The 17,335-nt window shown below is 40.2% G+C and overlaps 1 protein-coding gene across 6 annotated transcripts; it reads right to left on the reverse strand.

Moving 5' to 3' along the window:
- Positions 1-432: 432 nt before the first annotated feature.
- CIRBP (cold inducible RNA binding protein) lies at positions 433-5,796 on the reverse strand. 6 transcript variants are annotated; one of them, XM_081346648.1, is made up of 9 exons: positions 5,643-5,796; positions 4,563-4,670; positions 4,275-4,381; positions 3,687-3,825; positions 3,515-3,599; positions 3,335-3,402; positions 1,459-2,896; positions 772-864; positions 433-564 (listed from the first exon to the last, which is right to left on the reverse strand). In XM_081346648.1, exons 2-7 carry the CDS (start codon positions 4,663-4,665, stop codon positions 2,880-2,882), a joined length of 519 nt encoding a protein of 172 aa, XP_081202774.1. In that variant the 5' UTR covers positions 4,666-4,670; positions 5,643-5,796; the 3' UTR covers positions 433-564; positions 772-864; positions 1,459-2,879. The 6 variants fall into 6 exon arrangements, with proteins under 6 accessions (XP_081202774.1, XP_081202777.1, XP_081202775.1 ...); XM_081346651.1 differs by lacking the exon at positions 1,459-2,896 and having other exon boundaries at positions 3,335-3,399; XM_081346649.1 differs by having other exon boundaries at positions 772-2,896; positions 3,335-3,399.
- Between the last annotated feature and the right edge of the window lie 11,539 nt (positions 5,797-17,335).

Below are 17,335 nucleotides of genomic sequence, written 5' to 3' on the forward strand. Positions count from 1 at the left end.
TTTCCAGGATGGCTTCGCGGGCCACATGAAACCACTTCGCGGGCCGGATCTGGCCCCCGGGCCGTGTTTGACATGTCTGAACTAGAGGGAAAAATGGGCTACTAACTGCAGCATGGTGTCTCCTTCGGGAGATTGTCAACTCTAAGGAAAGGGCACTTGCAGGACTTGTTTGCTCTCCCCAATCAATGAATGGATAGGAAAAATGTTCCATTTCTATTCAGTAGCAAATATTTGGTTTTTAAAGCCACCTTTCTAAATAATTCAGTGACAAACATGTTCCTATTTCTCCCACAACCACCCTAGGTGGCGAGGTGGATTGGACTGAAGAAATGAGTTACCCATCTAGCTTCCATGGAAGGCGGCAGAGAATTGTTATTTCCTCAAATGTTATCCTCACAATTACTATTTTAAGGTATACACATTCACACTACCCATTTTTAGCCCTATTGATTTATTAAGTTTTGTACATGTCCTCTTGGGTCATTCAGAGCATTCTAATTCACAATCCTGTTTTCCTTCAGAATTGCCATGATCCTGGTCGATCCTCTTCCAAGAAACATGCAGCTGAAAGATTTGAGCAAAAAAGAAAGTATTAAAATCTGATTCTAACGTTATTGTTAAAAATTCAATGAATTTTGCTTTGGAACTGAAATTTAGGGAGGGCTTTCCCTTTAAAGGTAGCCAAGTCAGGTAGCTATAAAAGCAGCCACTTCCCAGAGATTTCTGCCATAGCAACCAAGGAGGCACAGAAACCTCGCAGAGGACCAATACCTGTTTGTGCAAAGCTGATGGTTTCAGTTAAGACTTTGGTCCTCAGCGTTGAAACATCCATTTCCAGCTCAAGTGTCCATTTCTTCCATCAACCTGTCAAGACAAACTTGTGTTACAAAATATTGTATCCACAGAGCAAATGCTACAATTTCTATCCTGCCCACCCTTTCAACAAGACAAGCAGCGTTTTCTACAAAGGGTTTCCACAAAGGTAACACAAAGAGCCCAGCTTGGGCCAACTGTTCCAAGACGCTTCCCTCGGACCGGCCAATGGCACCTGATCCCTCAAAAAGCAGTTAGTCACGGCTGATAATGGCTGCTTAGGAACAGTGTGGGCTATGGGGAAAAAGTTAAAAGGCAAACAAGATGGCAAACATCATTACGGTTACGTGACTTTTAAGTCTTAAGAATCTCCGGAGATGAGCAGAAATCAGCTCCCCATTCTTTCATCTAATCCTACTGGCTGCACTTATGCCCCCTTCTGACCCACAGCAGTTATGCCATAAAAGTCACTCATTTGTAAGAATTTTAAAAAATTTAAAAAATGCTTTAGCTGAACAAGGTTGGCAGAAAAAAAAATGCAATTCACATAGGTTAAGACTTTCCAAAAAAATAAATTATATATATATATGTATATATATGAGCTCTCAACAGGAGGAAGGATGCGGACATGAGGAAAAGAGTTACCTCGAATTACAGGACTATCCCCACATATGAACTAGCCAAGAGAGCAGCTTTCGTCTCAGAGGTTCTCTCTGTTGGAGGCACAACACTTCTTTTTCGCCAAGGCACTGCAGTTTTCCATATGCTAGCAGAAAATTCTTAGAACTTTAAAGGCAACGACAAAGCTAGCTAAATTAGGTCACAATTATTGGCCTTGGAACACTGTTGGACTAGTGGCAGCTGACCCAGTTAACAAGAGACTCCATTATGGGCTAGCTAAATGTTAGGCTGGTTCTCAACAAGCTCGTTTAATTAGTATGGAGCTATCAGTCTTATTTAACCTAACTTTGCTAACAGCATATTAAATAGCAAATGAGTGAAATTAACTTCTCCTTTCAAAGTTTGAAGTAATTCCAGCCAAAGCTAAGCGACTGCTCTTTAAGGGCAAAATTATTTGTGATGTCCTTCCAGTACACCTTTGTTTTCAATCATTCTCAAACTGCTTGATGTCATTAGGAGGCCTGATAAATTACAGCATTGCTTACATTTTGGTTTCTAAGAAACCTGGGGCCTGATTCTCTCCCTCAGTTATAGCTTTCCACTTACTACTTTCATTCCTATCTAACCGTACAGTTTGTTCATCCAGACTTGTGTTGTGCAGCAAGATGTAAGATGTCAAGCAGATTTTTTTTTCAGATGGACTTTTAATAGGCTTCGTGAAGCCAAAGTAAACTGTACAAGAAATCCTTTTTCACCACTTCAAAGTTACAACAATTGAATTAGGCATACTTTCTTTCAGTAAAAAAAGGACAATAGAAACAAACATTTTTTTCCATGAACCCTTTTTGGGTGGTAAAATCTGCAGTCTCTCTCTGGGTTAAATTTTATGCCATACAAGTTAAAGTCTCTTAATGCAGGCTGAACATACAAACAAAAGTTTTTCTTTAGATATATCAAGGTGGGTTGCCTTTTAAAATTCATACCCAGGCTACAGTACCTTGCTACACTAAAGGTTGATTAAATTTTTAACAAAACGATGCACTTAACAAAAAAGTTCACAGCTTGCTCAGCTTCTACTGAACAATCAAGGTCCTTTCTTGCTCAAAAGAAAAACAGATATGGGGCCCCAAACCTTCCGGTTTTTTTTAAAAAAAACCACACAAAAAAGTAAAACACACATACACGCCTTTGCTCACAAATAAACTAAAATCTTGTGTTTTTTTAAAAAATTAAAACACTCGAGAAAAACCCAGCGCTTTGAGTCTGAACAGACCATTACATATTAGAAGCTGTCAAGGCTGTGTTATTGACAAGATCAGAATTGCGAGTTTACTACAAAAGTGAGAATACAAAGGAGATGACTACACAAGAACGATTTCAGCGGAGCTCCAAAAATCTTTATAAATACAGCCAATGGAAGGACGATCTTGAGCCAGGAAGGTTTTTTATTCGTTGTGTGTAGCTGAGGACAAGAAGCAGGCAGAGTTGTAAAGGCACTTGAAGCACAGACAAGTTCCAGCAATTTTTCCTCCCCTACTTGTTTGCCAAGCACTTCAAACACTAGCTTGCTATCTCTTGTCCCACCCATTTTGTATTCTTTTTCCTTCTGGCCTTGAGGATTCTGGGTGTTCTTTTCAGCTTCAGAAAACTACTTATGGATGCTTTGCCTTTGGATCCAACTAGAGCTACACATGCATTAATGAGGATTTTTTGCTTTTCCGTGGCAAAAGTGCTTAGGGCCTGCCAAAGGAGTGGTGCCTCTCATGGGCAGAGAAAGGCTGCCAGCAAAAGCTCCAAGCAAACCTTACAAGTATTTCCAAGGTTGTCACTGCAAGATCAAGAGTAGCTCCACACATTCCCATGTCAGCACATCCGCCTTCCCTCATGATTTAAGACTTACCGTAACTGTCATAACTGTCTCTATAGGACCCTCCGGAAGGCCTGTCTCCATAGCTTCCTTGACTTCTGCTAAGATAGACAGAAGGCAACAGGTTCAACTAAGCATATCAGTTAACTACAAAGCACACAGGATTCCACATTACATTGCATCTCACTTCTCAGGTGTCTTGCTTGCACATACCTGCTTCCATAATAGTCTCTGGATCCACTGTATCCCCCACTTCTAGATTCAAATCTGCTGCCCCCATAACCTCTGTCTCCAGTACCTGGAAGAGAGAACAATGCAAATGTTGAAATAAATTCAACCACCTCTATAAACAGATGCTACAAATTACTGGAGAACAGAAACTCACCTCTGGAGAATCCACGACCTCTACCTCGGCCTCCACGGAAAAAGCCTCTGCCTCCAGCTGATCCCCCTCTATATCCACGAGACCGGTTTTCAGAGGACTTGCCTGCTTGATCAACTCTGATCTGGCGGCCATCAACAGACTAAAAAAAATTAAACTTCAAATTAACAGTGCTTCATACATCCCTTATGCAGAAGGTTTAATAATAATCTTTTACTAATACTAGTCTTGATATCAAATGGCAATGATTATGAATCAGTCATTTACAAAAATTAACCTATGTGGTAAACAGGGTTTTATCAATATTAAAAATATGAAAATTATTTTCAACAGGCTGACCTGGACCGATGGAAGGAACTTTTCTTAATTTTGTTTTATTGTGTTTTTAATTGGACTATTTATGGGATAATTTAATACCTTTTAATGTTTGTATTTTGTGTTTTTATCGTTGTTAGCCACCCTGAGTCCTTTGGGAGATAGGGCGGCATACAAATCCCATAAATAAATTAACTAATCACAAAGTCTATGGATCTGTTCATCAAACAGCATGTTATCTCCCTTGCTTGCTAAAAGCGAGTAAGAATTCCTCACCTTCCCATTCATGGCCATCATCGCATCTTTTGCATCATCAATGTTCTCAAAAGTTACAAAGCCAAACCCTCTGGATCTCTGGGTTTCTCTGTCTTTTACAACAACAACTATAGGGAAGAGAAGATGGTATAATTAAAGTGTGTTAATTTTATTTCCAGAAAAATTCCATGTGGCAAATACCACTATAAAAACAAAATTTCTGTAGGGACTCTTGTATTCTCAAAAGAGAAACCATCTGCTATAAACTTCCAGTAGTATAAATAAGAAGAGATTGGGGCTTTTTTTTACCTTCAGATATCTGTCCATATTTAGAAAAAACTTGCTCAAGTGATTGTTCATTGGTGTCAAAACTGAGTCCACCAACAAATAATTTTCCCTCATCAGATGCCATTTTTTCTGTAAAAGAAATCAAAGTCAATCTTAGTATTCACCAAGGGACAGACATACCAAAAGCATATTGCTTTGAAATCAAAGCCCAGTAAACAAGTGTTTCATTTTCGGTTAAATCAAAGATTCAAGTACAATTTTGCTCAGATTCATACAAAAATAATTCCTATTATCTTCAGCAACTGAATGATTTGTATTTAAATCGTGGATAAGCAAATAAAAAAATATAAATGTTCTGTGTAAAATGAGAGGGAAGCTACACCATGTATTTTTTATTCGTTTTCCTTGTTTTGGCCCTTTTTAAAGCAACACGTAGTTCTGTAGCTATAAGCACATTTTAAGTTTACTTGAGGTACTCGTATGATCGATTTATTAAAAAATTGCAATGCACTAACGTGTCAAAAATATTAAAACTGGGGGAAATGAAGCTATTTGTCCTTAAATAAAATTGGCGATCGATACAGGCTACACATACAAATGTTAATATATTGAAATATTCCATGTGAAAGCTGCAATAACTGACAGCGTTTAGTCATGCGTCATATATATTGTACATAAAAATAAAAATAGGTATCCTACAGTTATCATTTCCGCGCATGCGCGCCGGGAACCAGCTACTCCAGAAGAGGGCGCGCGGTAATTGAAGCGCATGCGCAGACAAAATAGATCGTTCCTCCCCAGGCCGCTGTTCCGCGCATGCGCTTTCGTTATCCATCATTCTTCCTTTCAGGCGCCATTTTGAGGTTTGTCCGAAAAGCCGGTTGGTAACCATTTTGTCTTTTCCGCAGTTCACATCTAAACTCGCTACCAGCTAAAAAAAAAAATCTCGCACTTAAATAACCTATATTTTACATTTATGTTGACCACCTGCCCCCTCATATTAATTAACATTTGTTTTCCAACTTCCTTCATTTCGCGCCTATTTACATCATTCTTCTCGTACACTTTTCCTTTATGACCACCACGCGCGACCCCGCTTACCGGTGTAGTTTAGCGGCGGTACAGTTCAAAGTATAAACCTCGAAGTCCCAACGCGAACTACGGGGCGGTTTGCGCGCGCTTCCGCTTATATACCTTCTATGAGGACCGCCTACTTTATGAATATGCAGATCAATTCGTTTTGTAAAATGGCCTCAACTCTTCACTCCGCAAGCTCCGGAGGCTTGAGGTAATCAGAATGAAAGCTTGTCATTGGTTAGCTTCTAATTAAATATTCATAACGAAAAAAAGAGGTGGGGTAGTGTAAGTCACTGCAAGAAAAAAAGCCCCCACTTCTGTTCGCTGTCACGTGAACCCATGAGTCACAAAAAGAAAGACGTGATTGGGTGAACGAAGACCAGCGCGATAGGTTGGTAAGGGCAACAAGCCGCCCCTATTCGCCTCTCGCAAGCTGATTAGTTAACAACTTCTTCCCCAACAGCCTCAGTAGATGGTCCTGGTCGCCGGGAGAAAAGTGGGCGTGGCACCAGCGACCTACTTTCCCGCCCTTGTCAGCAATGCGGCGCCGCTTTGCCGCAGCAGACAAAGAGAACTGCTTCGACTGGGGTGGGGGAGGGGAAAGGCGGGAGTCGAGCGCCATCTTGGAGGAGGTTCGCGGCCCTCAATACCGCAGTCCATAGTGTGAAGACACCTCGCCAACCTACACGAAACAATACAAAATAGCCGTTATAAACTGCTAAAGTGCCCCTAAAGCATTTTATGGTGGGGGAGGGAGGACAATCCCTTCCAAGTCATGTGTCGAAAGCATTTTATAGCCGTTGTGGTGGCAGCCAGATTTGCAAACCAAAACCAGTGGTGGGATTCAAATATGTGAACAACTGGTTCTCTGTGTGGATGCCACTTCTGGAAGTCCATTCTGGGCCTGGGCAACAAAAAATTAGCTACCGGTTCTGCTGAACTGGTGCAAACTGGCTGAATTCCACCATGACCAAAGCCAATAGCGGAATTCAAGGCAATCGGGTGAAACCCACATGGCTTGTTTTGGCTTAATATACCACCTGTGAGCCCATCCCAGCTGGCCACTAATCTTGTAGCTCTGTTAGTTGGCCTACAATGATGGCTTGCTAGCTGTTGCAGCTGCCAAAAAAGCTGATGCAAACCTAAACTGCATTAAGAGGAATAGTATCAAGTTCTCTTGGAGTATTAGTATCACCATATATTGCTTTAATAAGACCACACTTGGAATACTATGTCCAGTTCTGGTCACCACAATATAAAAAAAGATGTTGAGACTCAAGTGCCAGGAAAAGCAACAAAGATGATTAGGGGTCTGAAAGCTTAATGCTATAATGAATGGCTGAGAGAACTAGGTATGTTTGACAAAGAGGAGGACTAGGGGTGACATGATAACAGTCTTGGTCAACCCATTCTCCAAAGCACAGGAGAAACAGGTGGAAGATCATTAGAGATCTGATCTAGCATCCCAAAGGTGCATTTTCACGGGGCAACTGGACTTTCTTGTTTTTCTTTGAAGACCGTTTCGCTTCTCATCCAAGAAGCTTCTTCAGCTCTGAAGAAAGTCCAGTTGCCTTGTGAAAAAAGCACCTTTGGGATAACTGACCTGGATGACTGAGAATCTCCATAGACATCCAGTCTAGAACTAAGGAAAAAGTTGTTGACAGTGAGAACAATCGGTGGAATGGCTTGCCAATAGTTGTGGATACTCCAACACTGGAGGTTTTGCAGAAGAGATTGGACAGTCATTTGTCTGAAATGGTATAAGGTTTCCTGCCTGAGCTGGAGGGTTGGGCTAGAAGACCTCTAAGGTCCCTTCCAACTAACAGTGTGTTATTCAGTTCAAGCCATGATAGCATCAGGTGTCTTAGGATGTCATTATGTATATGAGGCATATTTAATGTGCATGGGGACATCACACATATGAAGTCATTCCTTTCCCTCCCATGAAAGCCCAGAGTTGGAAACCATGGTTTGCTTTTGAGCAAAAGCCATTTTCTTCCATTCTGATTAAGGCACAAAAACTATTCTTTCAGACAATAGGGTGTTCTTCTGAAGTCCTTGAGTACTGCCAGTGCTATATTGATTTATTAGATTTTTATCCCAAATTTATTACACTTATAAATAACTCAAGGCAGCAAATATACCTAATGTTCTTTCCTCTTATTTTCCTCACAACAACCTTTAGAGGTGAATTCTGATGAGCAAGGAGATGATGCAACATATTTTAAAGGTGTCCCTCTTTTTTCACATCTAATCAACGTCTACTGATGGATGTTGTTTGCGTCATGAGGCATCTGATATCACCTGTCCCCCTTTGTGCTGTGGTCCAAAACATTTCTTTAAACAGCTCATTAAGTTAAAGGGTGCACCAAGAATACCTTTGCACTCTCTGGCTGAAGTCCATATGTCTTAAAGTTGCCAAGGCTGAGGAACAGACTCTAGAAGCTCTTTTCCTAGGCTAGATTACACAGCAGCGGGCCCTATATGAGTCCAATAAAAATCTGGGCTAAAGTTTCCAAACTACAGTGGCAAATGAGTAGAAAAGCTATTGTGTTCCAAATAGCCTCTTCTCTGTTCTTTAGGAATCCTACTCTTTGATCTAGCAAATTAACAGTTATATGTGCATTTATAAGAATCCAGCAGCATTAAATATGCCTGAGCCCTAGAAGTATATCTATTTGATTCTGTCTATAATATTCACCTGAACCTCCAAGAAACTGGAACATCAGCAGTCCAAATAACCCTATAATACAGGTAGTCCTCGACTTACAACAGTTTGTTTACTGACTGTTCAAAGTTACAACGGCACTGAAAAAAGTGACTTAAGACCATCTTTCACGCTTATGACCATTGCAGCATCCCCATGGTCATGTGATTTACATTTGGATGCTTGAAAACTGGTTCATATTTATGATGGTTGCAGTATCCCAGGGTCATGAGGTCCCCTTTTGTGACCTTCTGACAAACAAAGCCAATGGGGAAGCCAGATTCACTTAACACTCATGTTAGTAATTTAACAACCGCAGTGATTCACTTAGCAAATGTGGCAAGAAAAGTTGTAAAATGGGGCAAAACTCACTTAACAAATTTCTCACTTAGCAAAATAAATTTTGGGCTCAATTGTGGTCATACCTCAAGGACTACCTATATTTATTTATTCAATTTATATACCCACTTATCTCATTCTAACAACTCCGGGTGGCTAGCAGGTTTAAAAACATTTAAAAACAACATAACAACAAAGGGAGCAGTGTGTTTTATATATATAATAATATGTTATTTTCATTTATAGTACAGATTTTTCTAGCCCCAAATGGAGAGGTTTTCAGACTCCCTATATACCCGCTTCCCACAATATATTAAACCCTCTATTTCTGCTAAAAAGGCCCAGTGAGTCTGCATTACATCTCATGTGACACTGAAAACTACAAAGAGTTTGGCCTGTTTTAGCTCAACCCAGCCAGTGTTCTGGGAATCTTAAGCAATCCTCTGGATTATAGTATCAGTTCTTTGAGAAAAAAATAAATCCCTTTTTTTCCAGGTAAATAGGATACAATGGCTAGGGAGCCAAGTCAGCAAGCCCAATTCCAAGCATCCTGGAAATTGTCTTTCAGCAGCATCTGGAGCGCCAAAGCTGCTGCAATTTTGCTTCCAAAGGTAAACATTCTTCTCTTTCTACTTCTGAACAAAAGGCTAATTTAAATGGAAGATGGGAATCTGCATAAAAAAAAAGCTGCCCATTGTCCATTTGAAGTTAACCTTTTCTCTTCCATCTCTGTCTCTGTATAAAAGCTGGGGTAAAATGGCTAATGGGAGAAAGGGGGGGGGGTAGCCTTTTAAAGGGCCCCTTTCCTTTCTGCTCTGCATAAATTAATGTAGAGACATAATTGGCAGTGTGCAAAAGGAGGAGAAGGGAAAGATAAGCCAACCAGGGACCTGGGAACAGACCGGTCAAATGCGGTTTCAAAGGGACAAAAAGATGCCTCGGGCTGCCTTCTCTCTCTGATTGAGCAAATCCGTCTGGCCTTCCCTTCCTGATTATAGAAGAGCTCCAGGAAATCTGGGTGAGGCTGGATTCCAGGATTCCAAGGATTAGGGGCTTCCCACATGACCACCCAGCCAGCTGGCATATGAAGGAGGAGGGAAGGAGCAGAGCCTTGGCGCCAGCACCTGGTCTGGTATGGAAATGCAAGGGAGGCCCCTGAAAGGTGAACACCGCTTTTTGCAGCATGTTTTCTGCCAATTTTGAAAAGAAAAAAAAAGTTTTAATTAGGACTGCCATCCAGGCATAGTTAAATGCTAATTTTACAGATTTCTACTTCCTCCTGCTGCCCCCTCTTTCACATGCCAGAGTTTAGTTTTCTCCCTGTAAGGTTTTACACTTAGCCTCACAATTGCCCCAGCATTACTCAGGAATTTAAAAGAGCCAAAAGAAACTCCTGATCTTTTTTGATCAAAGTAGAGTTGGGTGGCCACGTCTCTCTTCGTGGCTGGTAGAGAGATGAAGGCAACAACCAGGAAAGATGTCTTCCACCTTTTGTACCCCTTTCCAGAACAAAGAGATCTGGTCTTGGTACTAGGAACCAAAAGGTACAGAAAAATAATTCCAAGATGATGACTCATACACAACAACCCAGGCTCCACCATAACTCCTTTTCCCCCTCCCCTCACCATGCTCTTTTCATGTAAGCAATCCCCTGTACCCTAAAGCATGAAACATTTGCTTTTATATAACTAATTTCCCAATATAAAGCACCTACAAAGCTGCTTGCACATAAACAAAGATGATTACATAGTATCACTACCAATATCAATATCACTAACATCAACCTTAAGCATAATAAAATCCCTTCACCCCAAAAATATATTTGTATTGAAGCAGTAAAAACAAGCTCCATTTTATTTGTCTACCGCAGACATGTCAAACACAAGGCCCGGGGGCCAGATCTGGCCCGCAAAGTGGTTTCATGTGGCCCGCGAAGCCATCCTGGAAACAGTGAGGGAACGGCCCCCACTGCCTTGGCCCTGGCCCAGAGACCCTCCTTCTGCCAGAGACCCTCAGATCTGTCCCACTCCTGCCCAGGCCCCCCCATAGGCACCCTTGAAGCGAACGATGTAGAGCTGGCCATGCCCACCTAGTAGGCCATACGCACTCTAGCCACGCCCACCCAGTAGGCCATGCCCACCCAGACCATACCCACCCAGCCCCCTGAGGGCAACCGCAATGCTGATGAGGCCCTCAATGAAATTGAGTTTGACACCCCTGGTCTAGCGCCACAGCCCTGCTCTCACTTAGATGATTTAAACTCTAGGACTGTACAACATGCTCAGCCCATTTGTATTTATTTAATCAGGGTTAGCAAACAGATTTTGCACTGCTAACGCATCAGGCAGAACCTTGGCAAGACAATATGGTGGGGGAGAGAAGAAAAATTTAAACACATGATCTCGGCAGAGAGGAAGCCATGATAAGACCCTTAAATTCAGAGTAAGATTAGGGTGTAAGATGCTAACAAGATTGCATCTGTTGTTTTCCAAGCATAGTGTGTCTTGCACTTGTAGATGCCACATTGTTTGCGCAACACAAAAAGAACAAGTTTTTAAAAAATGCAAATAATCACAATCAAATGTTGTATTTTAATTATTTATTTCCTGTTTTGGTGCACAGGTGGCTAAGAATCTATGGGTACCAAACAGTTTTCTAAAACTCATTTTATGATCCAGATAGTAAAACAAAGTGCTACAGGTACTGTGATGATAGTTCATTTAGTGACCATTCAAAGTTACAGCATCACTGGAAAAAGTGACATATGATCGTTTTCACACTTATGACTGTTGCAGCATCCCAGGGTCATGTGATCACCTTTTGTGACCTTCTGCAAGCAAAGTCAATGGGGAAGCTAGATTCATTTAGCAACCGTGTTATCAACTTAATAACTGCAATTATTTACTTAACAACTAGGGCAAGAAAGGTTGTAAAATGGGACAAAATTCACTTAACAACTGTCTCAGCAACAGAAATTTGGGGCTCAATTATGGTCGTAAGTCAAGGACTACCTGTATTAGGTTCTGTGACCACAAATAAATAATATCTCAGACTAAACCCCATCTAAATACATTAATTTTTAGCAAATAAAGAATTGACATGATTTTTATTGGTAGATATTCACATAATTCTGGGAGCAAAAAGGTGCATTGTAGGGCATTTTTTTTCCAACCAAAGTACCTCAAATTGGCTAATTTACAGAATCTGTCCAAAATCCAGGGACCGTGACTCCCATGGAATTGAAATTTGGCACATTTTATAAAATATTTTATGACATAAAAATCATCATAGAGCATTTTATAACATACAAAGTGTCATAAAACATTTCCTGTGACCAACTGTTGATGTTTGTGCTATTCAGTTCAAGATGGACTATTTGCAAGGCAGAGATACATCTTTGAATATCTCCTTGAATTTTTAAGAACTTTTCAAATAAACTTTCAAGCTTTGTCTTTTTGAAGGTATTGAGGAATCTGGTAAGGAAATTTCTGTGAAACAACAGGTCATTCAGTTACATTTCTAAAAGCACTGGATGGTGGTACATTATGCTTATTTATCATGATGCCTGTAATAATAATAATAATAATAATAATAATAATAATAATAATAATAATAATAATAATAATAATAATAATAATAATAATAATAATAATAATAATAATAATAATAATAATTAGTAGTAGTAGTAGTAGTAGTTAGTAGTAGTATGGATAGTGGACATGGCAGTGCCTGGAGACAGCAGAATAGAGGAGAAAGAACTGGAGAAGATAACAAAATACAAAGATATACAAATAGAAATAGAAAGATTGTGGCAAAGGCAAGCAAGGGTAGTACCAATAGTAATAGGCGCCTTGGGTGCAATCCCAAAACAACTGGAGCACCACTTGAACACCACTGGCATTGACAAGTTTGCCATTAGTCAATTGCAAAAGGCGGCCTTACTAGGAACTGCTTCCATCCTGCGACGATATCTCTAATACCATCAAACATCCACATCTGCCTATCTCAGGTCCTTGGTAAGGACTCGATAGGTAGACAAAAATGCCAAATCCAGTCTGAACATCTGGCTGACTGTGCGATAATCAACAACGAACAACAACAACAACAACAATAATAATAATAATAATAAAGTTGGAAGTGACCTTGGAGGTCATCTAGTCCAACCCCCTGCTCAGGCAGGAAACCCTATACCATTTCGGACAAATGGCTGTCCAGTCTCTTCTTAAAAACTTCCAGTGTTGGAGCATTCACAGCTTCTGGAGGCAGGTTGTTCCACTGGTTAATTGTTCTAACTGTCAGGAAGTTTCTCCTTAGTTCCAGGTTGCTTCTCTCCTTGACTAGTTTCCATCTGTTGCTTCTTGTCCTGCCTTCGGGCACTTTGGAGAATAGATCGACTCCCTCTTCTTTGTGGCAGCCCCTGAGATATTGGAACACTGCTATCATGTCACCCCTCACCTTTCTCTTCATTAAACTACACATACCCAATTCCAGCAGCTGTTCCTTATATGTTTTAGCCTCCAGTCCCCCAATCATTTTTGTTGCTCTTCTCTGTACCCTTTCTAGACTCTAGCCACACTTGTATACATACCGGTAATTATTCAAGCTATTCCCTTTCAGGGTAAGTACCATTTTACAGAGCACAGACAAGTAAAAATAAGCCCAATAAATGAAGGCATTACTGCTATCCATCTTTCCTCTCCTTTTCTCTTTTTCCCTTTGCTTTCATCTCAACTTGTCAAGGAACCTGGGTTTTCACATAATGGGTCCAAACTATGATAATTTGAGCCTGATCATTTGTGCCTCAAGTGAGAACTCAGCTTGATTTGTTCTAGGATTCAGGTGTTTGTTGTCTTGGTATGCTCAGAAATTTTCATCAGATTTCAAAAGCATCAATACTGTTCTTTGAAGTCCAACTTTTATTGAAACAGAAAAAAAATCACTTGTAGGCAATTATTTTCAGTTTTCAGTAAAACTGGCTCATAGCAAACCATTAGTTTGCTTAACAACCGTGGTTTTGCTTAACGACTGCGTACAACCGCGAATGAATGCATGCTGGTTGCCTAGTGCCTGAATTGCAATGATCCTGGATACAGGTTGTAAGTCCCTTTTTCCAAAGCTGTTGTAATTTCAAATGGTCATTAAATGAACGGTTGTAAGTCAAGGACTACCTAGAGCAGGGGTGTCAAACTGCCAGCCCGCGGGCCCGGGACGTGTCATGTGGAAGCCACGCCCACCCCATTGCCGACAATGGCAAAACCGTTCCGATAAGTTGCGCAATGTCACGTGACATCGCGAGTTTGACATGTCTGACCTAGAGTAAACACAATGATCCTCTGACTGAAAATATCCAATTCCAATCCATTTCCATTTGCTGACGGCTAAGATGCTAATGTGTCATTAATTCATTTCATCTTTCTTTGTGTTGAGTTTTGTTCGTGTGCCATAGTCCCACTATATTTCAGCCTTTGCAGCTTCAGATATTTTTTTTTATCCTCCACTGCAACATCAGCAACTAGACATCCCAGAGGGTCTCATCTAGCAGTGTCACCAACACCACCATTACACTAAAAGATCCTCAATTCCTCTTCAACAGCATGTTGTTTGTTTTAAGCCTCTCCATCAACAGCATTTCGTGGTCTTCTGCTTCTCCTTGAGGCTTGTTCATTCTTCTTTCACATATTTGTTTTGCAATTCAGTCCTCACTGATTCTTTCTACCCCAGCAGTCCCCAAACTTTCTGGCTTGGCAGACCAGCAGAGGCGGCGGTGGGGGGAGGGGGAATAGTTTTGTGTGCGCATGTGTGCCTCTTTCACAAATGCAGCTTTGTATGGGGGTGCACACGCATGCCCATCCACCACTTCCACGACCCAGTTCCAAACGGGCTACAACCTGTCACAGAGGGGTGGGGGGTGGGGATCCCTGCACTACATGACTGAATGTATTCTCAACTTCCTTCAAATTACTTCTTATATATTGATCACTCACTTTTTTTAACATATTCCTTCCATCCCATTCAACTTTGTTTAATAATAATAATAAAGTTGGAAGGGACCTTGAAGGTCATCTAGTCCAACCCCCTGCTCAGGCAGGAAACCTTATACCATTTCAGACAAATGGCTGTCCAGTCTCTTCTTAAAGACTTCCAGTGTTGGAGCATTCACCGCTTCTGGAGGCAGGTGGTTCAACTGATTAACTGTTCTAACTGTCAGGAAATTTCTCCTCCATTCTAGGTTGCTTCTCTCTTTTGTTAGTTTCCACCCGTTGCTTCTTATCCTGCCTTCAGGTGCTTTGGAGAAAAGCTTGACTCCCTCTTCTTTGGGGCAGCCCCTCAGATACTGGAAGACTGCTATCGGGTTCCCCCTTGTCCTTCTCTTCATTAAACTAGACATACCCAATTCCAGCAGCCGTTCCTTATATGTTTTAGCCTCCAGTCCCCTAATCATCTTTGTTGCTCTTCTCTGGACTTTTTCTAGAGTCTCAACATCTTTTTTACATCGTGGTGACCAAAACTGGATGCAGTATTCCAAGTGTGGCCTTCCCAAGGCGTTGTAAAGTGGTATTAACACTTCACATGATCTTGATTCTATCCCTCTGTTAGTGCAGCCTAGCACTGTGTTGGCCTTTTTGGCAGCTGCAGCACACGGCTGGCTCCTATTTAAGTGATTGTCCAGACTCTTGAGATCCCTCTCACACTTGCTACTATTGAGCCAGGTACCACATATACTATACCTCTGCATTTGTTTTTTCCTGCCTAAATGTAGAACCTTACTTTTTCCACCATTGAATTTCACTTTTTTAGATAGTGCTGAGTGTTCGAGTCTGTCCAGATCCTCCTGTATCTTAAGCCTATCTTCTGGAGTGTTGGCTATTCCTGCCAGCTTAGTGTCGTTTGCAAATTTGATGAGTTCCCCATCTATCCCCTCATCCAAATAGTTGATGAAGATGTTGAAGAGCACTGGGCCCCGAACAGAGCTCTCACCTTCCTAGTGTCAGGTTCATGTCAATAATCCTCAACTTATGACCACAGTTGGAACCAGAACTTCTGCTGCTAAGCAAAACAGTTGTTAAATGAGTTGCGCCAGATTTTATGAGCTTTTTTGCAACGGTTGTCAAGTGAGTCACTGTAGTTAAGTGAACCGTGCGATTGTTAAGTGAATCCAGCTCCCCTCATTGATTTGCTGATCAGAAATTGCCTGGAAAGATCACAAGTAATGATTACATGACCCAAAGATGCTGCAACTGTTGTAGATACATGTTCCCTGCCAAGCATCCAAATTTTGATCATAGGAATGCTGTGACAGTCATAAGTGGTTTACAAATTGGGCATCAAGATTATAGATTGAGAGCATTTGCAGATGACTTGATTGTTACTTTAACTCATCCTACTCAATCGGTTTTAGAATTATTGGATGTGATAATACAATATGGACAAGTTTCTAGATTTAAAGTTAATAAGCAAAAAACTAAAATATTAACAAAAAATATGACTATAAAACAGAAGCGTTAGAAAAATCAACAGGATTTGAAATAGTAAAACAGGTTAATTACTTGGGGTATATATCACAGCATCGAATGTGAAATTATATAAAAACAATTATGAATTGTTATGGCAAAAAGTACAAAAGGAGATTGATAGTTGGAAAAAATTACAATTGTCTTGGTTGGGGAGAATAGCAGCTGTGAAGATGAATGTCTTACCAAAATTTTTATTTTTGTTCCAAATGATACCAATACTTAAGAAAGATGCAAATTTAAATGAGTGGCAAAAAGGTATTAATAAATTTATCTGGGCAGGGAAAAGACCGAGAGTAAAGCTTAAAATAATGCAAGATGCACGTGAGAGAGGAGGTTTGAAGATGCCCAATTTGAGATTATATTATGATGCAGTTGTGTTATCAACAATTAGTGATTGGTTCAATTTAACGGATGAAAGAATATTGAATATTGAGGGGTATGATTTATTGTATGGATGGCATGCGTATTTATTTTATGACAAAAAGGTGGATAATATTTTTAAGACTCATATCTTAAGGAACGCTTTGTTCCAAATTTGGAAAAAGTACCAATATATATTAAATAACAAAATACCTATATGGGCAGTACCTAGACATGCAATAGGAAATATAAATGTGGAGCAGAAACAAGATGTGATTACTTATAAAGAACTTCTTAGGATGGAAGGGAATATTTTGAAACTGAAACCTTTAAATGTTTTAAAGGAAGAAAAGATAATACAGACTTGGTTTCAGTTTATACAATTACAAGCTAGATGGATAGAAGATCAGAAAATTGGTATAATAAAAGTTGATGAAAATTTGATAAAGCAAATTAGAGATCAAAGTCAATCGCATATAAAAAGGTTATATAATGCTCTTATAGAGATTGATTCAGAATCGGAGTTAGTTAAAGATTGTATGATAAAATGGGCTCAGAATATTCAAGAGCCTATAATGATGGATACTTGGGGAAAAATTTGGGTTAGAAATGTAAACTTTACACAAGCACAAAACTTAAAGAGAGAATTTTTACAAGATGTTTTATTGATGGCATTTAGAACCTAAAAAGTTAGCATGTATGTATCCAAATCAACCACCTAAGTGTTAGAGATGTGGTAGTGAAGAGGCAACTTATTATCATATATGGTGGACATGTAAAAATGTTAAAGCCTTTTG

The sequence above is a fragment of the Vipera berus genome, assembly GCF_964194415.1.
Source record: "Vipera berus genome assembly, chromosome: 1".
Lineage (NCBI taxonomy): Eukaryota > Metazoa > Chordata > Lepidosauria > Squamata > Viperidae > Vipera > Vipera berus.